This window comes from Periplaneta americana, chromosome 1 (genome assembly GCF_040183065.1).
Source record: "Periplaneta americana isolate PAMFEO1 chromosome 1, P.americana_PAMFEO1_priV1, whole genome shotgun sequence".
In the NCBI taxonomy this organism is placed as follows: Eukaryota; Metazoa; Arthropoda; class Insecta; order Blattodea; family Blattidae; genus Periplaneta; species Periplaneta americana.
In genome coordinates this window covers 16447059-16469783 of record NC_091117.1, presented here as the reverse complement: position 1 = coordinate 16469783, position 22725 = coordinate 16447059, and the positions used below count along the sequence as shown (strand labels likewise).

Here is a 22725-nt window from a genome sequence, read left to right as displayed (position 1 = left end):
ATCTTCACTTCTGCCCGACCCGAAAATATAAAATTACTCAGACATGCTATCTACTGTCCGTCCAAGTGGTTATGCCGCAGGATTGTAGAAAGGGAGGAAATCACGTGACAGTTAATTACTTAACGAGGCCCTTTTATTTAAGTTACTTTAAACAGTTGTATAATATTACGTAAACGCCCAATTCCTAAGAGAAATTCATGTTTTCAGAAAAGAGCTAAGACAGCCCAGCTTTTACAGAGGGGCGAGCAGAAGCAGGTGGGGGAAATCGGGATACGACGTAGGCAAACGGACAGTACCTGTGCGAAAACATGATTCAATATTGAAAGCTCTTTCGTCACTGGAAAACGCGAACATATTTCTGGAACGTACTATACTCAGTACTGCTTACTATCTGCTGTCTTGGTTCTGTGTGGAGTTGGAACTTCCTTAGTAGAAGGGGTGGAAGTGAAGTACATTCAAAAACTCAGGTACAATAAAAATTGAAGTGAAAATAAAATGATGTCCCTGTACATGTTATGTTGACACGGGAGACATTTTTCAAGCGCCTTGCTGTTTGCTGACATCACAAACACAGAAATGTCTTGGCTGTGTATGGAACTGCGCACCTAGGCGCTGGGGTGTCCGGTTGGAGATGGGGGCGCACCTGCGCCTGGGGGTAGCATCAAGAAACGCGGCAACTGCTAGGGCAAAGTTGCGCGATAAATTACAAACAGCCCCTTGCATTAGTCGTAGTCGGTCCAAGTGGGCGATTTATGAAGTCCTGTGCGTGCAACAATAGAACAAATCTGTTGACTGGACGACGTGACCACAAGCTGTAAACATCATAGACGCCAGTACTACTGCCGCTAAAAATAAAAATTGATACCACCCTACCGCATCATAAAACTACAACTAGTCCACCGCTGTGGATTGACGATTAACATTCCCCAACGTGAAACAAGCGGGCTCGGATTCGAATCCTGTTTCGGTCAAGTTTCTTCCGGGATTTTCCCTCAATCCGTTAAGAGAAAATGCTGGTACCTTTCGGCTCTGGATTCATTTCACTAGCATTACCACCATCTCATTCAGACGCTACATAACCTTTGATGTTGATAAAGCGCCGTAAAATAAATCACTAAAAGAACTACAACAAAATATGCGACATGAACAATATACAGTACTATTAACTCATTATCGATCCTATCACCAACATTAACTATTATCAATGAAACACTAACACAATTAATACTATTAGTAGACTAGCACTTATGGAAACAGAACTAACACCATTGACATCTTATACAACACTTCCAACACCACGATAAAACCTAACTAACTTACTGGCTTTTAAGATTCATTGCCCCCCTCACATAAGCTCACCATTGGTCCCTATCCTGAGCAAGATTAATCCATTCTCTATCATCATATCCCACCTCCCTCAAATCCATTTTAATATTATCTTCCCATCTACGTCTCGGCCTCCCTAAAGGTTTTTTTCCCTCCGGCCTCCCATCTAACACTCTATATGCATTTCTGGATTCGTCCATACGTGCTACATGCCCTGCCCGTCTCAAGCGTCTGGATTTAATGTTCCTAATTATGTCAGGTGAAGAATACAATGCGTGCAGTTCTGTGTTGTGTAACTTTCTCCATTCTCCTGTAACTTCATCCCTCTTAGCCCCAAATATTTTCCTAAGAACCTTATTCTCAAACACCCTTAACCTGTGTTCCTCTCTCAAAGTGAGAGTCCAAGTTGCACAACCATAAAAAACAACCGGTAAAATAAATGTTTCATAAATTCTAACTTTCAGATTTTTTGACAGCAGACTGGATGATAAAAGCTTTTCAACCGAATAATAACATATTTATTCTGTGTTTAATTTCCTCCCGAATATCATTTATATTTGTTACTGTTGCTCCAAGATATTTCAACTTCTCCACCTCTTCAAAAGATAAATTTACAATTCTTATATTTCCATTTCGTAAAATATTCTGGTCACGAGACATAATCATATACTTTGTCTTTTCGGGATTTACTTCCAAACCTATCTCTTTACTTGCTTCAAGTAAAATTCCCGTGTTTTCCCTAATCGTTTGTGGTTTTTCTCCTAACATATTCACGTCATCCGCATAGACAAGCAGCTGATGTAACCCATTCAATTCCAAACCATCTCTGTTATCCTGAACTTTCCTAATGGCATACTCTAGAGCAAAGTTAAAAAGTAAAGGTGATAGTGCATCTCCTTGCTTTAGCCCACAGTGAATTGAAAAAGAATCTGACAGAATCTGACCTATACGAACTCTGCTGTACGTTTCACTGAGACACATTTTAATTAATCGAACTAGTTTCTTCGGAATACCAAATTCAATAAGAATATCACATATAACTTCTCTCTTAACCGAGTCATATGCCTTTTTGAAATCTATGAATAGCTGATGCACTGTACCCTTATACTCCCATTTTTTGTCCATTATCTGTCGAGTACAAAATATCTGGTCAGTAGTTGATCTATTACGCCTAAAACCACACTGATGATCCCCCAATAATTTCATGTACATATGGAGTTAATCTTCTCAAAAGAATATTGGACAACATTTTGTACGCCGTCAACAAAAGTGATATTCCTCGAAAGTCACCACTGTTGGTTTTGTCCTCCTTTTTAAAAATAGGTACAATTATGGACTCCTTCCATTGTTCTGGTACAATTTCCTTTTCCCAAATAGCAAGTACAAGCTTATAAATTTCGCTATATAATGCGCTTCCACCCTCTTGTATTAAAACCACGATAAAACCTACCACAACTATATCCACATAATTGAAAACAAAAATGTATATATCTACAACAGAATTTACAAAAACTATCCTCACCAGCAAACGAAACTACAACAAAAATATCCACATCACCAAAAGTACCTACAACAAAAGAAGTGTCCACACCACTAACAGAAACTAGAACAAAAATGTCCATACCACCAAAAGTATCTGCAACAACAATGTCCACACCACCGACAGAACTTCCTATCAAGATGTCCATATCACCAAACGTACCCATAACAAAAATGTCAGCACTACCAATAGAATCTACAACCAAAATGCCCATAGCACCAAAAATATCTACAGGAGAAATGTCCACACCATTAACGATTATCAGAACTTACAACAAAAATGTCTACATCACCAAAAGAACCTGCAACAAAAATGTCCATACAACCAATACATCCTAGAACCAAAATGTCCACACCACCAAAAGTATCTGCAACAACAATGTCCACACCACCGACAGAACTTCGTATCAAGATGTCCATATCACCAAACGTACCCATAACAAAAATGTCAGCACTACCAATAGAATCTACAACCAAAATGCCCATAGCACCAAAAATATCTACAGGAGAAATGTCCACACCATTAACGATTATCAGAACTTACAACAAAAATATCTACATCACCAAAAGAACCTGCAACAAAAATGTCCATACAACCAATACATCCTAGAACCAAAATGTCCACACCACCAAAATAACCTATAACAAAAATGTTCACACTGCCAAATGAACCTACAATAAAAATGCCCATACAACCAATGCATCCTGCAAGAAAAATGTCCACACCACCAAAAGAAGCTGTAACAAAAATGTTCACACTGCCAAATGAACCTACAATAAAAATGCCCATACAACCAATGCATCCTGCAAGAAAAATGTCCACACCACCAAAAGAAGCTATAACAAAAATGTTCACACTGCCAAATGAACCTACAATAAAAATGCCCATACAACCAATGCATCCTGCAAGAAAAATGTCCACACCACCAAAATAACCTATAACAAAAATGTTCACACTGCCAAATGAACCTACAATAAAAATGCCCATACAACCAATGCATCCTGCAAGAAAAATGTCCACACCACCAAAAGAAGCTGTAACAAAAATGTTCACACTGCCAAATGAACCTACAATAAAAATGCCCATACAACCAATGCATCCTGCAAGAAAAATGTCCACACCACCAAAAGAAGCTGTAACAAAAATGTTCACACTGCCAAATGAACCTACAATAAAAATGCCCATACAACCAATGCATCCTGCAAGAAAAATGTCCACACCACCAAAAGAAGCTGTAACAAAAATGTTCACACTGCCAAATGAACCTACAATAAAAATGCCCATACAACCAATGCATCCTGCAAGAAAAATGTCCACACCACCAAAAGAAGCTGTAACAAAAATGTTCACACTGCCAAATGAACCTACAATAAAAATGCCCATACAACCAATGCATCCTGCAAGAAAAATGTCCACACCACCAAAAGAAGCTGTAACAAAAATGTTCACACTGCCAAATGAACCTACAATAAAAATGCCCATACAAGCAAGGCATCCTGCAAGGAAAATGTCCACACCACCAAAGAAGCTGTAACAAAAATGTTCACACTGCCAAATGAACCTACAATAAAAATGCCCATACAACCAATGCATCCTGCAAGAAAAATGTCCACACCACCAAAAGAAGCTGTAACAAAAATGTTCACACTGCCAAATGAACCTACAATAAAAATGCCCATACAACCAATGCATCCTGCAAGAAAAATGTCCACACCACCAAAAGAAGCTGTAACAAAAATGTTCACACTGCCAAATGAACCTACAATAAAAATGCCCATACAACCAATGCATCCTGCAAGGAAAATGTCCACACCACCAAAAGAAGCTGTAACAAAAATGTTCACACTGCCAAATGAACCTACAATAAACATGCCCATACAACCAATGCATCCTGCAAGGAAAATGTCCACACCACCAAAGAAGCTGTAACAAAAATGTCTATACAACCAACAGAACCTACAACAAAAATGCCCACATCAATAATAGTAGCTACAACACAAATGTCTATACCATTAGCAGAATCTACGACTAAATGGGCACACAACAAAAAATCAGTTAGAATTAAATGTCGACAAAACGGATAGAACTTAAGTCAACGAAGTCCGGTGTATCGACAGAACCTACGTAACGGATGCCCACAACACCAACACCAACGTCAGAGCTAAAAATGTACCAGCAAGGCGATTGAAGTACTATCGAAAGATTTTTCCACTTATATTCTAATAATATGTTATAGGCCTGAATTTCTCTCTTCCCTCTGAAACTAAATACTATATCAAACAATTGTAATTCTGATCAAAAATACCTGAAACGTTTCACCTGTTCTGTACCGACCGAAGTACGGACGTAGTAACTTGGGACATTACTCCGCGGACAAGTGATGAATGGACACATTCCAGCAACACCTGCCCCATTTGAAGGGTTCTATGGACACAACTGAGTGCTCATTATCATGCTGTCTGTCGGCTGAGAATTTGCAACAGCAGTAATGTTCCCATGCTTGTTGTTGGATCGTATGCTAAGGTCTCTTCGTTGTTGTACATGTATTAAGCAGAATCTGTGAGCACCGGTAACTATTGGTAAGATTTATTGGTCGTCTTTGAAGTATCCTTTTGACTAGCTATGGAACAACAAAAAATGGAGTGAGAGAAGTGGCCAAGAGCCTTGGAGCTTACATAGATTCTTTCCAAAGCCCTAGATTCCCTTGCAAGGATGGGCGATTACACAATTTTTTGCTTTGTTCCGCTTTTCATTTTTTGATTCGTGATTCGTGTTTCGGACAAGCAGGAGGATGCCCTGGATTCACGTCTTTGTAAAGCATCTTCTGAGTAGCTATGGTAACGCAGCTAATAAACTTTTTTTCATGTTGATGTATTTTAAACAGCGTTTGTTAGTAGCTATGGCAGTGATGTCAAAGTAAGCGCATTTTTCTGACCTTGACGTCGTGCGCGGGCAGCAAGCGCTAAGTATGGAAAGGGGAAGGGTTGTGTATATGAATAAACAACCTGTTGGATTAAGAAAACAGTGGTGCACAAACTTCAAACGGAAGTTGGAATTTATATTGATGGTATCTTTAGCATTACAAAAGTAATCAATAAACTAATCAAAACAATATTACAGTACAAAGCAAAGTTACCTAGGTACTGTATCTGTTTTAAGTGTAACTAATATTACATAACAAAACTCTTATCGCATTATGCTTTTAAGGTGATATTTGTGAGCAACTTCCTATCATCAGAATATTAAATTATTTTCTCGAAATCTGCTGAAGCTATAGAGCTGACATTTTTACAACACATGGGCACGTATCTTTTGCTTTTGATGTAACAGTAGTTGCTTAGTTAATTCATTTCCTTACAAACAATTCCCATGCGAATATTTTCAACATTTATAATACACTATCTTCAGTAATACGTATATACGGTACATTAGATTTACGAAAACATTCTGTAAGACTACTAAATAAATAGGCCTACACCTGAAAATTTCATTTTTCTATACGAAAAGTTGAGAAAATATTTCTTTTGAATAAAAAATCAAACTTGTAAAAAATGAGCATTAAAATTACATTCTTATAGTGCACTTATACCTCTCAGGCAAATCTAAAAATTAACATGGATACAGTTTTAATAAGTTCTCTTCCCTTTATCTATTGAAAGAGTCTTGGCCATCCATGAATATAGCTCCACCAAGCGGCATATACTACCTCTTTCGTCTGTCTCTTTCCTTTCCGCTGTAAAGCGCTCAGGCTCTCCTGGGCTCTAAAGCGCGCGCTTGCTCCTGTGGGCATCAATTGATATGCCTGAACTATGGTGACTTCTATCGTCACTTGTTTCAGTTCTTTGCAGTTACGTAATGAAGACTATGCTCATTTGTCTGTCTTTGTAGTTATGGTAACAGTGCATTTCCTTTAATTTTATGCCTATATAGAAAAATTGCAAGACGTATTTTATATACTTTGACACTATAAAGTTAACAGAGTGACTTATGTTTAACATTGTTATGCGAAGTGATGTCTGGCTTTTGGGAGGACGTTGTAGACCCGTTGACTTGCTGAGAGAAGTCTGACAACGGCAATTAATTGTGAGAGCAGGGTCTGCCAGGTAGCCTCGACCGCATACCCCACAGCTCTGCTGCGGGAAGTTCCCAACACTTCTTACTTGCTGGAACTTTTAATGAATCGCCCTGGAATCTAATACTTTTAACGCCAGCGGTTGTGCGGCGAATATCAGGGAATCCGAGCTACTCGCCTGGATTAGAAAGTAAATGCTTTCCGAAATATTGTTTTCTGCCTTCTCGTCCTTGTTTCCAGCAATATACGAAACTTTCCTTTCATCTTGTATTCCTTATTTCTTCGTCCACTCTTTCTCAATCTTTCTAGTGATATGACAGACATTTTATTAATTCAAAAGAAAGTTATTAGAATACTGACAGCTTCAAAAATTAGAACACACTGTAGACCTCTGTTCATACAGACAGGTATTCAGGCCGTCATAAATCTGTACATATATGATGTTCTAGTGTTTATGAAAGAACATTTGCAAGATTTTAATATGAGAAGTGAGGTACACACTCATACAACGAGGAATAGGCAATTATTAGATTATCCACTTTGTAGACTTAGTGTGACAAAAAAAAAATACTATAAATTGATTGGAATCAAATTATTTAATAAGCTCCCTATAAACATTCAACTTCTTCCTGTTCAAATTTATAAAACAAAATTGTACAGTTGGGTAATTAAAAACCGACTTTACACAATAAATGAGTTCTTTGAAATTGACATACATTTTTAAACATTGCAGTTTTAAATGTTATGGTTGTTGTTTCTTATTTTTTTTAATAATGAGATTTTAAATGAAACCTAGTGGTAAATCAATTTACATTTAAATTTCAATGTATTAATGAACAGAGCAAATTGCACTACCTTATGTTGCATTTTTTAAGTTTATTATTAGCCTCTGTTTGAAGTATTCATAATTAGTTATTAAACATATGACAATTAGTACTTGATACTGTCTTTTATCTAGTAAATATAGTACTTTAACTTTATATTATGTAATAAGATAAATATCTGCATTGTTTTTATAATTAAATTTTTATTTTGTTTACCTATGAAATGTATTGCAGTAAGATTGTAACATTTGACAATGTCTATAGTGAAGTTTTTCATTCAATGACAATAAAGATTATTATTATTATTATTATTATTATTATTATTATTATTATTATTATTATTATTATTATTTAAAATTTATTAATTTCGTTCATCATCCTCAATTTGTTTCCTTCATTCCGTAAACTGCTCTTATCTTAACTCTCAATTTTTTTGGTCATACGCTGTTTTCTTCTTCTAATCCACCATTTGTGTTTTCTCCTCATTCAACATTTGTTTTCCCCTTTAATCACAACTCGTTCTTTTCTCGGTCAACATTTTTTCTTATCCGTATTATCTACAAGCTCTAATCCACTATTTATTCTTCTCCTCATTCACTATATATTCTTCTCTTACACTATTTGTTCTTCTCCACAATTTTTTGTTCTCCACTATTTGTTCTCTTCATCCACTATTTATTCTTCTCCACAATTTATTTTTTTTCCTCCACTATTTGTTCTTCTCCTCAACTATTTATTCTTCTCATCCACAATTTATTTTTCTTCTCAACTATTTATTCTTCTCCTCATCCACTATTTCTTTTTTCCTCCACTACTTATTCTTCTCCTCAAATATTTATTCTTCTCATTCACAATTTATTTTTCATCTCAACTATTTATTCTTCTCCTCATCCACTATTTATTTTTCCTCCACTATTTGTTCTTCTCATCCACAATTTATTTTTCTTCTCAACAATTTATTCTTCTTCTCATCCACTATTTATTTTTTCCTCCAATATTTGTTGTTCTCCTCAAATATTTATTCTTCTCATCCACAATTTATTTTTCTTCTCAACTAGCCTATTTATACTTCTCCTCATCCACTATTTATTTTCTCCTCCACTATTTGTTCTTCTCCTCAAATATTTATTCTTCTCATCCACAATTTATTTTTCTTCTCAACTATTTATTCTTCTCCTCATCCACTATTTATTTTTTCCTCCAATATTTGTTCTTCTCCTCAAATATTTATTCTTCTAATCCACAATTTATTTTTCTTCTCAACTATTTATTCTTCTCCTCATCCACTATTTATTTTTTCCTCCAATATTTGTTCTTCTCCTCAAATATTCATTCTTCTCATCCACAATTTATTTTTCTTCTCAACTATTTATTCTTCTCCTCATCCACTATTTATTTTTTCCTCCAATATTTGTTCTTCTCCTCAAATATTTATTTTTTTCCTCCACTATTTGTTCTTCATCTCAACTATTCTTCTCCTCATCCACTATTTATTTTTTCCTCCAATATTTGTTCTTCTCCTCAAATATTTATTCTTCTCATCCACAATTTATTTTTCATCTCAACAATTTATTCTTCTCCTCATCCACTATTTATTTTTCCTCCACTATTTGTTCTTCTCCTCAAATATTTATTCTTCTCATCCACAATTTATTTTTCATCTCAACAATTTATTCTTCTCCTCATCCACTATTTGTTCTTCTCCTCAAATATTTATTCTTCTCATCCACAATTTATTTTTCATCTCAACAATTTATTCTTCTCCTCATCCACTATTTATTTTTCCTCCACTATTTGTTCTTCTCCTCAAATATTTATTCTTCTCATCCACAATTTATTTTTCATCTCAACTATTTATTCTTCTCCTCATCCACTATTTATTTTTCCTCCACTATTTGTTCTTCTCCTCAAATATTCATTCTTCTCATCCACAATTTATTTTTCATCTCAACTATTTATTCTTCTCATCCACTATTTATTCTTCTCATCCACTATTTATTTTTTCCTCCAATATTTGCTTAGGAAAATATTTGGGGCTAAGCGGGATGAATCTACAGGAGAATGGAGAAAGTTACACAACACAGAACTGCACGCATTGTATTCTTCACCTAACATAATTAGGAACTTAAAATCCAGACGTTTGAGATGGGCAGGGCATGTAGCACGTATGGGCGAATCCAGAAATGCATATAGAGTGTTAGTTGGGAGACCGGAGGGGAAAAATACCTTTAGGGAGGCCGAGACGTAGATGGGAGGATAATATTAAAATGGATTTGAGGGAGGTGGGGTGTGATGATAGAGACTGGATTAATCTTGCACAGGATAGGGACCGATGGCGTGCTTATGTGAGGGCGGCAATGAACCTTCGGGTTCCTTAAAAGCCATTTGTAAGTAAGTAATATTTGTTCTTCTCCTCAGCTATTTATTCTTCTCCTCATCCATAATTTATTTTTCTTCTCAACTATTTATTCTTCTCCTCATCCACTATTTATTTTTCCTCCACTATTTGTTCTTCTCCTCAAATATTTATTTTTCTCCTCCACTATTTGCTCTTCTTCTCAACTATTTATTATTCTCCTCATCCACAGATTCTTCTCTTGTTCTTCGCATTCAGCTTTTGATTTTGACGACGACAATGATGACACTCACTAAAAGTTCCTCTTTAGGATACCACATCGAAAATATCTCTATAATATACTGTATGTGACGTTCAACAGCTCTGTCTGTAGTCGTAGCAATAATTGCCCTTGAATATATATCACATTTCCTTGTCTGTCTGTCTTTGTATTCTCCTGTGGGATTATTCCTCCCTCCAGTGGAAATACGTTCCGGAGGGCCTTGTTCCTAAACACCCAACACCACGCAATTATGAGTTATGTATGTCGTCACTGTCAGGCGGGACAGTTTCTCCAGGAGACTGTGTGTCACATCCATGCTTTTCCGACTCCTCTGCTGTCTTCTGATTAAATAATTGCGTCCAATCGGCTGGCATGGCTTCACTTGTGATTAATTTTCAATTCTGCGGCGTTCTGCAGAATCTGTTGTGAACCAATATTGTCACTGCATCCGTTTGTTTGGTCTGGAGCTCGAAACTTTCTGAGGGCAAGTGCAACTTGTTTGTACGGGTCAGGGGTGGCCAGCTCATTAAATTATAATCGATTACCACAACCCCATCGTCGTTCATTGACTATGAGTCAGAGTTTGATCACCGACAGACACCCCAGGATTTGAGTTCAGGTGAACGAAGTGATTTTTACGTAGAATAAGTTTTCTTATGCACTTCATTATAGGTTGCCAGGTCATCAAATCCGGTGTGACGAGAATCATACACATTAAAATCAGTTTCCAACGTGCGGTCCGCGGGCAGAGTTTCCAAAGGGGTCCCGGAGTCAAGGTGTGTTTTCAAACGGTATCTCAAGTAACCCAAAATTTTTAGACAATGCATTTCTCTGCCCTACAATACATACCGTAGTCGACACCCCTGGCATGTAATAATGATACGTCTCAAGGAATACTGAAAACAAAAGTTTGGTTGCGGATATGAGCGGGGTTCAGCAGAGATGGTGTTGTGAATTTTCGTAATCAGCATGTGTGGGTTGATGAAAATTCTCAAGCAGTTGAAGAAACAAGGCATCGGCACCGATTCTCAATCAAGTATGGGCAGGCGTTGTTGGTGATAGATTAATAGGGCCATACGTGCTACCACAGAGATTAACTGGGGATCGTTATTAGGACTTTCTTATTAACGTATTAAAACAAATTTCAAAGATTGTGTGATTCCTTACGCCGAAGGGCAGAGGAATGCATTGCCATGAATGGACGTCACATTGAGCACCTCCTATGAACAAGTGTTCAGATCTCAGAAAGTATGTGTTGTAGGATCCATGTTTATTAGAAATTATTTACTTTTTTATGCATACTATAACCTCCTAAAATATTGGATAATTTTTAACACTCTGTATAGATACTTTAGATCTAATTAAAGTTTGAAATTAACAAATGAAAAATATAAATGTCGGCACAAACTTAAAATAAAACGAATTGTGAGTGCGTGTTTTACGAGTACCAACACATTACAATAAAAGACTGTAAAAATTTTTAGGTGTGTCAAATTAATTTTCTGATAAAATACATTTTTTTCTTTCCCAATGACGTAATCGCTACCAAATCTTCTATTGTAGCACTCATTTCCAACCGCCTAGCTTTGTTTTGTTTTCGTATGTTCACTGAAACAGCAGACCTGAACTAAATAGCATTGGATGCCGTCAAGCTATACTTCATACATAAGGTAAAGGTTGGTAATACTGTGATACGAGTAATATTGTGATAGTTCCTTTTGAGAATTTATTACAATTTTGCTGGTCGAGAGGGAGATCGGTTTTTTGAGTCAACGTATTAAGGGAATATTAGTGGACAAGTTTCTGCTCAAAATCGTCCTTCTCTCGCTCAGTAAAATTGTAATAAATTCTCAAAAAGAACCATCACAATATTACTCGTATCACAATATTACCAACATTTACCCTACCTATACTATTGCGAGTTGCTTGGAGACTTTAGGTAACCAAACACAGGACTTTAGTCATAATTAGAGAGCGGAATTTAGCAAAAAAAAAAAAACTATTTTTTTCCTTGATACATACATGCTTGAGTTTTAATATTTACATTTTACATTGAAATATAAGTATAAATAAAGGGGTTTTATAGTGCCTAAAAATGCCTATTTCGACGTTAGTGCCTATTTTCAAGTTTTTAAAATTTTTGCATCTTTTTCGTAACTGTTTACTGTTTTTCTTAACATCCTGCACCGTTCACATTCCAAGACGGATAACAACTTTTTCCTAGCAGTGAACAACACAACAGAGAAGTACCTCCGGGGCACCCCTTCTCATTCTTACAATCTTTCAATCCTAAAATTCAAACTTTCAGTCGGCCTGGGTTGCGTAGTCGATATAGCGCTAGCCTTCTGTGCTCGAGGTTGCGGGTTCGATCCCGGCCTAGGTGAATGGCATTTAAGTGTGCTTAAATGCGACAGGCTCATGTCAGTAGATTTACTGGCATGTAAAAGAACTTCTGCGGTAAAAATTATTATTATTATTATTATTATTATCATTATTATTATTATTATTATTATTGTTATTATTATCATCTTCTTCCACTGTTTGCCAGCAATTTAACACAAACTCGCTGGGTTGTACCCGAATTAGAATTCTCTTACATTCCAAGACAGATAACAATCCCTTCCTTTTTTCTCACATTTGTAAGTACAGCAGTGAGCGACACAATAGCCATAGTAGGTGCTGATTATCTACTGTGAAGCAAACTATGGGAATGTGATTGGTGAATGAAAAGCATTCTAATATTAGATTGGTGAATAAAAAACACTCTATATTAATGACATTCTTTAACAAAAAAAAGCCTAAATAGAGTCGTTTAAGAGCCTATTTTAGGCGCCTAAATGCCAATTTTTAGGGCCTAAAATTCCGCTCTCTAGTCATAATATAAGCAACATTTCTCAAGAAAACTAGAAGAAAGTTACAAGCAAAGTTACCATACATTTAACTCATTTTCTATATAGAGCCTAAATAAAGGCGTTTAAGAGCCTATTTTAGGCGCCTAAAATGCCAATTTTTAGGGCCTAAAATTCCGCTCTCTAGTCATAATATACGCAACATTTCTCAAGAAAACTAGAAGAAAGTTACAAGCAAAGTTCCCATACATTTAACTCATTTTCTACAGGGGAGGAACTGATTTCATTGTCGTCCACGATATTGGCACCCCTGCTCGATGACTAAAGGCCCGTTCACCTGACTGGGCTAGGTGCAATCTATCCCGCTGCTTCAAGTTCGAGTCCAGCACATGATACACGACTCGAGGAAGTTACAGCCACAACTTTGTCCACACAACTCTGCCCTCTCCCCCCCCCCCCCCCACACACACGCTCAACCTACCCGCCTTTGCTGCCTCCGGGCTCACTAGCTGTTTGATTGCAGTTGGACGATGTGTTTCAGGTCAATATCATACACTCAACTATTCCCCGTTAAGCTTCTACTCTAGAAGGGAAAGTTACCGGATTCCCTTCTCAAGAGCTGAACTCTATGGCACAGTACACAATAGCGGGATTAGAACTGACGCCGATGTAGCCTGTGTGTGTACGGTTCAGATACTCTGATAGTAGTGCCTGATAGATGCTTCGGGACATGCTTTCTGAATGGAATTAATTTTAATATCCTCTTTTTGAATTTCAAAAATCTCCGACATCATTCCATTACTTCACATGCGTTATCTAATCGACGGATGACGTAAGCAATATGCAATACTACGAGTTGGTTGAACTCCTCAGATGCTACATTAAATGCTGAATGGAGCATGGCGTATTCTTCCGCGAATTTGAGTTCGAGTCCCGACGTTATACAACTATCCAAAGAAAGATTGGGTCTTTGGAATATTCTAACTCCCAGATAGAGACTGTATATGATCGGAGACCCATAACACTGGTACTTGCTTACTGGCTTTTAAGGAACCCGGAGGTTCATTGCTGCCCTCGCATAAGCCCGCCATTGGTCCCTATCCTGACCAAGATTAATCCAGTCTCTATCATCATATCCCACCTCCCTCAAATCCATTTCAGTATTATTCTCCCATCTACGTCACGGCCTCCCCAAAGGTCTTTTTCCCTCCGGTCTCCCAGCTAACACACTATATACATTTATGGATTCACCCATACGTGCTACATGCCCTGCCTCTCAAAAAACGTCTGGATTTAATGTTCCTAATTATGTCAGGTGAAGAATAAAATGCGTGCAGTTCTGTGTTGTGCAACTTTCTCCATTCTCCTGTAACTTCATCCCTCTTAGCCCCAAATATTTTCCTAAGAACCTTATTCTCAAACACTCTTAATCTCTGTTCCTCTCTCAAAGTGAGAGTACAAGTTTCACAACCATACAGAACAACCGGTAATATAACTGTTTTATAAATTCTAACTTTCAGATTTTTTGGACAGCAGACTGGATGACAAAAGCTTCTCAACTGAATAATAACACGCATTTCCCATATTTATTCTGCGTTTAATTTCCTCCCGAGTGTCATTCATATATGTTACTCTTGCTCCAAGATATTTGAATTTTTCCACCTCTTCGAAGGATAAATCTCCAATGTTTATCTTTCCATTTTGTACAATGTTCTGGTCACGAGACATAACCATATACTCTGTCTTTTCGGGGTTCACTTATTGTATGGATTCGTAACAAGCTGTTTTTTTTACGGTGATGGGTTGTTAGCCTTTCGCCCAACCCCCAAGCTGGAGGACCACCCCTTATCGGCAGTCCACGTTTGCTTATTCAATATATTCGCAGCTACTCTCCATATCTGAAGGCCGTATTCTCTGGTGATAGGGACCCACAATACAAGAATATAGTCGACAGAAATAAAAAGGTAAAAATACGCACATTTGTTAATATTATATATCATAAATAAATGTATATATTTCTTTTTTAAAAGGTTCAATTTCAAAATGTTTGAAATTTGGAAAATTATTTGTAATTTTATTATAAAGTCTTGGGTCGAACCTAGCACCATGTTGAAGTGCTGCACTTGTATGACATTTTAGGCTCAATCAATGGGAAAGTAGACTTTTGTCTTCGAATATGATGTTCATGTCGATATTAGTTTCATATTTTATTTGATTTCTGTGGTAGTAAGTTAGTAAACTATATTTGTAAATTTCTTCAATAATTTCTTTTTTTTTTTTTTTTTCGTTGTTGGTAACTTTATAGCATCTATTAGATGCTTTATGGTTCTGCTAACAGATGGAGTTACTTGTCAACCATGTGACGCTGAAACGTGTGTTCAGGTTACTGCCCAGCGACAGTCCTGATGTATTTTTATATTTGTGATGTTTGGTTAATTAATATTAACCCGGCACACTCACAATCACACTCACATTCATACAAATTTCCAGATTCTAGACACCCAGGGAATTCCTCCTCTTCGAGAAAAATTCACCGAGAGCCGAGCCCGGGAATCGAACCCGGGACCTCCTATCTGGAAGTTCTTCAATAGTTATAGAGGATTTCACGTTAAGAAAAAAGCATTGAGCATACGGGGCTGTTCCATCAAATGACTAGTTGCCATATAAACCCTTACCTACCACACAGCTTGTACAATGTATTAGGCAAAGCCTATAAAATGAACGCTTTTTTCTTAAAGTGGAATTCTCTATAGTAGTTTAGAAACAATTGTGAATTTCGGAAACAATTGAATAATCAGATGATTGCCTTGCGATTCATTTTATTTTGTTTAAATTTGTGTTTGTCGTTGTGATCCGCTGTGCTTTGTCGAGTTTATTTTATCATCTGTTTTTTCACTGTATTTTGTTTTCTTTTCTTCTTTTCGATTGTTTTATTTTTTATTTATTTTCTTTTCATTTTGATTTCCTCTTTCTTTTTACGTTGCCTGTTTTTTTCGTAACAGTTAGGAAAATAAAAATTTGCTATATCAAAACAAACAAAAGAAGTAGTCGAGAAAAAAAAAACAATGTCGATACGCGAAAACAGCTGAATTGTTATGTCTGAGTACAAATCGCTTTCCGAGTTGAGAGAAAGGAAACAAGATGACAGCAAACGTGTTGTTCTCGCCGGGTTAGGAGCTTATACACGTGTCTCCTGTCATACAGGCTGTCTTCACATTTGATGACCGCTGATCAATACAGACCAGAGAAATGTACCCCAAGGAGCTGGCATGCTGCCTGTAACACACAATTCTTAGGCTAAACTGATTGGCACGTGTTCCTCCGACTGTGAACGTGGTTTTACAGTTACAGAATCCTTTTCTTCGACGTAATATAGTTGAGAGATGTAGAAATTCAACACGCATTAGCCCAACATTGCCATGTCAATTTTATGATGCCACTATGTTCGTCTCTTCAGTTACTGCAGGCGTATCGGGTTCTAGTCGAGAATCTTTGTAAAATAAATCCTTTTAGTAAACCTTATATTTTCAAGTAAAATATTTTTTTAATCTGTTACATTGATATAGTATGTATATGTACACATAATTGGCCAATTGTTTCATTCTTTCTTTCCGTTTCTTCTCATTTATTCTGTTTCTTCCTTTTTTGGTTTCTTCTTTCTTTGTTCATCCTTTTCTTTTTCCTCCTTTCTTTTTCGTTCTTTCTTTCCTCTGTTGGTCCTTTCTTCATTTCCTTCATTTTTCGTCCTTTCTTCATTTCCTTCTTTTTTCGTCCTTTCTTCATTTCCTTCTTTTTTCGTCCTTTCTTCATTTCCTTCTTTTTTCGTTCTTTCATTCCTTTTTCGTTCTTTTTTCGTTCTTTCTTTCCTTCGTTCTTTCCTTTTTCGTCCTTTCTTCATTTCCTTTTTTCGTCATTTCTTCATTTCCTTTCTTTCGTCCATTTCGTTCTTTTTTCGTCCTTTCTTCATTTCCTTCTTTTTTCTTTCTTTCTTTCCTTCTTTTTTCGTTCTTTCTTCCTTTTTCGTTCTTTCTTTATTTCCTTCTTTTTTCGTTCTTTCCTTCCTACTTTTTTCTTTCTATTTTCTTTTTTCGTTCTTTCTTTCCTTCTTTTTTCGTTCTTTCTTCCTTTTCTCGTTTCTTCCTTTTTTCGTTCTTTCTTCCTTTTCTCGTTTCTTCCTTTTTTCGTCCTTTCTTTCCTACTTTTTCGTCCTTTCCTTCCTTTTCGTCCTTTCTTTCCTTCCTTTTCGTTCTTTCCTTCTTTTTCGTCCTTTCTTTCCTTCTTTTTCGTCCTTTCTTTCCTTCCTTTTCGTTCTTTCTTCTTTTTTCGCCCTTTCTTTCCTTTTTCGTCCTTTCTTTCCTTCTTTTTCCTCCTTTCTTTCCTTCTTTTTCGTCCTTTCTTTCCTTCTTTTTCGTCCTTTCTTTCCTTCTTTTTCGTCCTTTCTTTCCTTCTTTTTCGTCCTTTCTTTCCTTTTTTGTCGTCCTTTCTTTCCTTTTTCGTCCTTTCTTTCCTTTTTTGTAGTTCTTTCTTTCCTTTTTTGTCGTTCTTTCTTTCCTTCTTTTTCGTCCTTTCTTTCTTTCTTTTTCGTCCTTTCTTTCCTTCCTTTTCGTCCTTTCTTTCCTTCCTTTTCGTCCTTTCTTTCCTTCCTTTTCGTCCTTTCTTTCCTTCCTTTTCGTCCTTTCCTTCTTTTTCGACCTTTCTTTCCTTCTTTTTCGTCCTTTCTTTCCTTTTTCGTCCTTTCTTTCCTTCCTTTTCGTCCTTTCTTTCCTTCCTTTTCGTCCTTTCTTTCCTTCTTTTCCGTCCTTTCTTTCCTTCTTTTTCGTCCTTTCTTTCCTTCTTTTTCGTCCTTTCTTTCCTTCCTTTTCGTTCTTTCTTTCATTCCTTTTTGTCCTTTCTTTCCTTCTTTTTCGTCCTTTCTTTCCATCTTTTTCGTCCTTTCCTTCATTTTCGTCCTTTCTTTCCTTCTTTTTCTTCCTTTCTTTCCTTTTCGTTCTTTCTTCCTTTTTCGTTCTTTCTTTCTTTTTCGTTCTTTCTTTATTTCTTTCTTTTTCGTCCTTTCTTTCCTTCCTTTTCGTCCTTTCTTTCCTTCCTTTTCGACCTTTCTTTCCTTCTTTTTCGACCTTTCTTTCCTTCTTTTTCGTCCTTTCTTTCCTTTTTCGTCCTTTCTTTCCTTTTTCGTTTTTTCTTTCCTTCCTTTTCGTTCTTTCTTTCTTTCTTTTTCGTCCTTTCCTTCATTTTCGTCCTTTCCTTCATTTTCGTCCTTTCTTTTCCTTCTTTTTCTTCCTTTCTTTCCTTCTTTTCGTTCTTTCTTTCTTTTTTCGTTCTTTCTTTCTTTTTTCGTTCTTTTTCGTCCTTTCTTTCCTTCCTTTTCCTCCTTTCTTTCCTTCCTTTTCATCCTTTCTTTCCTTCCTTTTCGTCCTTTCTTTCCTTCTTTTTCGTCCTTTCTTTCCTTCCTTTTCGTTCTTTCTTTCATTCCTTTTTGTCCTTTCTTTCCTTCTTTTTCGTCCTTTCTTTCCATCTTTTTCGTCCTTTCCTTCATTTTCGTCCTTTCTTTCCTTCTTTTTCTTCCTTTCTTTCCTTTTCGTTCTTTCTTTCTTTTTCGCTCTTTCTTTCTTTTTCGTTCTTTCTTTATTTCTTTCTTTTTCGTCCTTTCCTTCCTTTTCGTCCTTTCTTTCCTTCCTTTTCGTCCTTTCTTTCCTTCCTTTTCAACCTTTCTTTCCTTCTTTTTCGACCTTTCTTTCCTTCTTTTTCGTCCTTTCTTTCCTTTTTCGTCCTTCCTTTTCGTCCTTTCTTTCCTTTTTCGTTCTTTCTTTCCTTCCTTTTCGTTCTTTCTTTCCTTCTTTTTCGTCCTTTCCTTCATTTTCGTCCTTTCCTTCATTTTCGTCCTTTCTTTCCTTCTTTTTCTTCCTTTCTTTCCTTCTTTTCGTTCTTTCTTTCTTTTTTCGTTCTTTCTTTATTTCCTTCTTTTTCGTCATTTCTTTCCTTCCTTTTCCTCCTTTCGTTCCTTCCTTTTCATCCTTTCTTTCCTTCCTTTTCGTCCTTTCTTTCCTTCCTTTTCGTCCTTTCTTTCCTTTTTCGTCCTTTCTTTCCTTCTTTTTCGTCCTTTCCTTCCTTCCTTTTCGTCCTTTCTTTCCTTCCTTTTCGTCCTTTCTTTCCTTCTTTTTCGTCCTTTCTTTCCTTCTTTTTCGTCCTTTCTTTCCTTCTTTTTCGTCCTTTCTTTCCTTCTTTTTCGTCCTTTCTTTCCTTCTTTTTCGTCCTTTCTTTCCTTCTTTTTCGTCCTTTCTTTCCTTCCTTTTCGTCCTTTCTTTCCTTCTTTTCGTCCTTTCTTTCCTTCTTTTCGTCCTTTCTTTCCTTCCTTTTCGTCCTTTCTTTCCTTCCTTTTTGTCCTTTCTTTCCTTCCTTTTCGTCCTTTCTTTCCTTCCTTTTCGTCCTTTCTTTCCTTCCTTTTCGTTCTTTCTTTCCTTCCTTTTCGTTCTTTCTTTCCTTCCTTTTCGTCCTTTCTTTCCTTCCTTTTCGTCCTTTCTTTCCTTCCTTTTCGTCCTTTCTTTCCTTCCTTTTCGTCCTTTCTTTCCTTCCTTTTCGTCCTTTCTTTCCTTCCTTTTCGTCCTTTCTTTCCTTCCTTTTCGTCCTTTCTTTCCTTCCTTTTCGTCCTTTCTTTCCTTCCTTTTCGTCCTTTCTTTCCTTCCTTTTCGTCCTTTCTTTCCTTCCTTTTCGTCCTTTCTTTCCTTCCTTTTCGTCCTTTCTTTCCTTCCTTTTCGTCCTTTCTTTCCTTCCTTTTCGTCCTTTCTTTCCTTCCTTTTCGTCCTTTCTTTCCTTCCTTTTCGTCCTTTCTTTCCTTCCTTTTCGTCCTTTCTTTCCTTCCTTTTCGTCCTTTCTTTCCTTCCTTTTCGTCCTTTCTTTCCTTCCTTTTCGTCCTTTCTTTCCTTCCTTTTCGTCCTTTCTTTCCTTCTTTTTCGTCCTTTCCTTCATTTTCGTCCTTTCTTTCCTTCTTTTTCGTCCTTTCTTTCCGTCTTTTTCGTTCTTTCTTTCTTTTTTCGTTCTTTCTTTATTTTCTTCTTTTTCGTCCTTTCTTTATTTCCTTTTTTTTTGTCCTTCCTTTATTTCCTTTTTTTTCGTCCTTTCTTTATTTCCTTTTTTTTCGTCCTTTCTTCATTTCCTTCTTTTTTTCGTTCTTTATTTCCTTCATTTTCGTTCTTTCTTTATTTCCTTCATTTTCGTTCTTTCTCCATTTTCTTCTTTTTTCTTAGGTGGGTTAAAAGTCGCTTTCCCCAACATTCGTTCTTAGATTTCTTACTATACACATATACAGAATATGACATAACTTGAAACAAACGAATAGCTAGCTGGTGTAATTCGCAGTGGGTTAGCAACTGTGTTCATGCGTCAACTGTTTTTCCGATATTATAGATGTAGGTCATCCCATATTATTTGTAGATGACACAAGACGTATAGTAATTACAGCCAATAACTCCAACACATTCCAATCTTCAATAGAGGAAAGTCTCTTCAAAATATGTGACTGGTTCTCAGTCAATAAATTGCTATTAAATTGTAACAAAACTAACATAGGGTAATTCAATTCAAATCCTGTCAAAATTCAACCTCGCAAATTTCTACCGCAATAATTAACAATAGGTCCCTATTAGAAACAACAACAACCAAATTTCTTGGCTTAAAAATCGATAATGTGTTAAATTGGAAAAATTAATATTAAATAAATTACCACCAAACTAAATTCATTTTGCTATTAGATCTATGCAAAAGATAGTAAATATCAATACCTTATACTATGCATACTTCCACTCAGTAATGAGTTTTGGAATAATATTCTGGGGAAATTCACAGATAGTAACAGTATATTCCTACTACAAAAAAAGAGTAATTAGAATAATAGTAGGTTCCAAATCTAGGGAATCGTGTAGGACTATTTTTAAAAAACTACAAATAATGCCCATGGCTTGTCAGTATATCTTTTCATTAATAATTTTCCTCGTATGTAATCGTGAAAACTTTGTAACTAATTCAACAGTTCATAGCATAAATACACGTCAAAAAATGACTTTCATACTCCATCGGCAAGTCTATCGTGCTATCAAAAAGGAGTGCGTTATATGGCAGTAAAAATTTTTAATAGCCTCCCTATCGATATAAAAAATGAAACTCAAGACTTAAGATTATTTAGGGCCAAATTAAAGAAGTACCTAATTTCTCACGCCTTCTATTCTGTAGGCGAATTCATGACATTCAACAACGCTTCATAAAATTGATACTAAAACTATGTGTTGTACTAGTAGACTATATTGTAAATCTCGCCTGTATATATTTCAACTAGACTGCGACTATAAATTAAGACTTTATAATAGTATTAAGTTTTTTGACTTGTTCCATATTCTAGCTGTAAAACAATGTATGAATACCATGGAATGTTAATAAATACAATACAATACAATAGTCCGGATCAGCTTACTTATACCCTAAGGGTGAAACCTAACCATTTTTCCACTACTACTACATATGCTAGTGGATTATAGTGATTTTCTAGCTCTCAGGTTGAATTTTCTTTTACCAACTTCGTTTCAAATTTCGGGTACTGACAAATACTGCAACTGACAGTTATTTTATAACTGTTATGTTGACAGCAATGATTTCGGTTTACAGCAAAGCAAACTGATGATAATGCAAGTAGGTTAGGTCTCATGAATTGTAAACCCTTTAGTCAAAGCAATAAATTTCATGTTGCCAGACAAAACAAATTTTAATATCAGATCATACTAATCCTGATTACCAACATAATATGCGAGAAGTCGAGGAGGTAAATATAGTATTTCATAAATAAATTATTGAATCTCATTTTGGTGTAGGAGTGAGGGACTTCTTGAACAAGCAATTCCATGAATGGATTGGCGTCGTGGCAGAACAGAATGGCCACCCAGATCATGCGACCTGATCTGTAATAGTAATATACGTTACAAGAGCGGTATGTTGACGTTTTCATGGTCGAGGAAGAGAGTGAAAAAGCGAAACGTAGTTGAGCTTTTTTAATTTCCGGGAACATGAAAACAAACATACCGCTCGTGTATCGTACATTATTTTGTGCGAAGATCGTTTATTACATACCTGAAAGACGAATTTCTAATTAGTTGCAATGAAATCTCCATGTTGGTTTCTGTTTAATGACGGCAACTTCGGAAAACCATAATATCTTTCTTCAACATTGTTGCTATAAAATGTTTTCTGTGTTTACTATACTCCAGGAGGCTGTGATATACGTCTGTCTTTTTTTCCCCCAGTCTATAAATGCGAACTTAAAACAAACGGTAAGGTTATGTAATGATTTATTTTTCATTTTAATATTTTAACAATATTATTTATATAACATATTGCAGTAATAACATCGGCAACAGGAATCTAGTTGATTTTTTTCACGGCTTCCTTAATGTTACTTGTATCAGGAATACAATAAGTTTGGTGGAGTAGTAGACTTTACATTGCAATTTAG

At 36.2% G+C, this 22725-nt stretch overlaps 1 protein-coding gene across 1 annotated transcript in view; it reads left to right on the top strand.

Annotated features, from left to right (window-relative positions):
* Nucleotides 1–4438: 4438 nt before the first annotated feature.
* The window catches only part of LOC138708916 (uncharacterized), a gene marked incomplete at its 3' end in the record, with an annotated part of 29435 nt that continues 11148 nt past the window's right edge, over nucleotides 4439–22725 (top strand). The window contains exons 1-2 of the mRNA XM_069839253.1: nucleotides 4439–4791; nucleotides 15040–15193. Coding sequence (XP_069695354.1) covers nucleotides 4439–4791; nucleotides 15040–15193 — 507 coding nt within the window. The remainder of the gene's footprint in view (nucleotides 4792–15039; nucleotides 15194–22725) is intronic.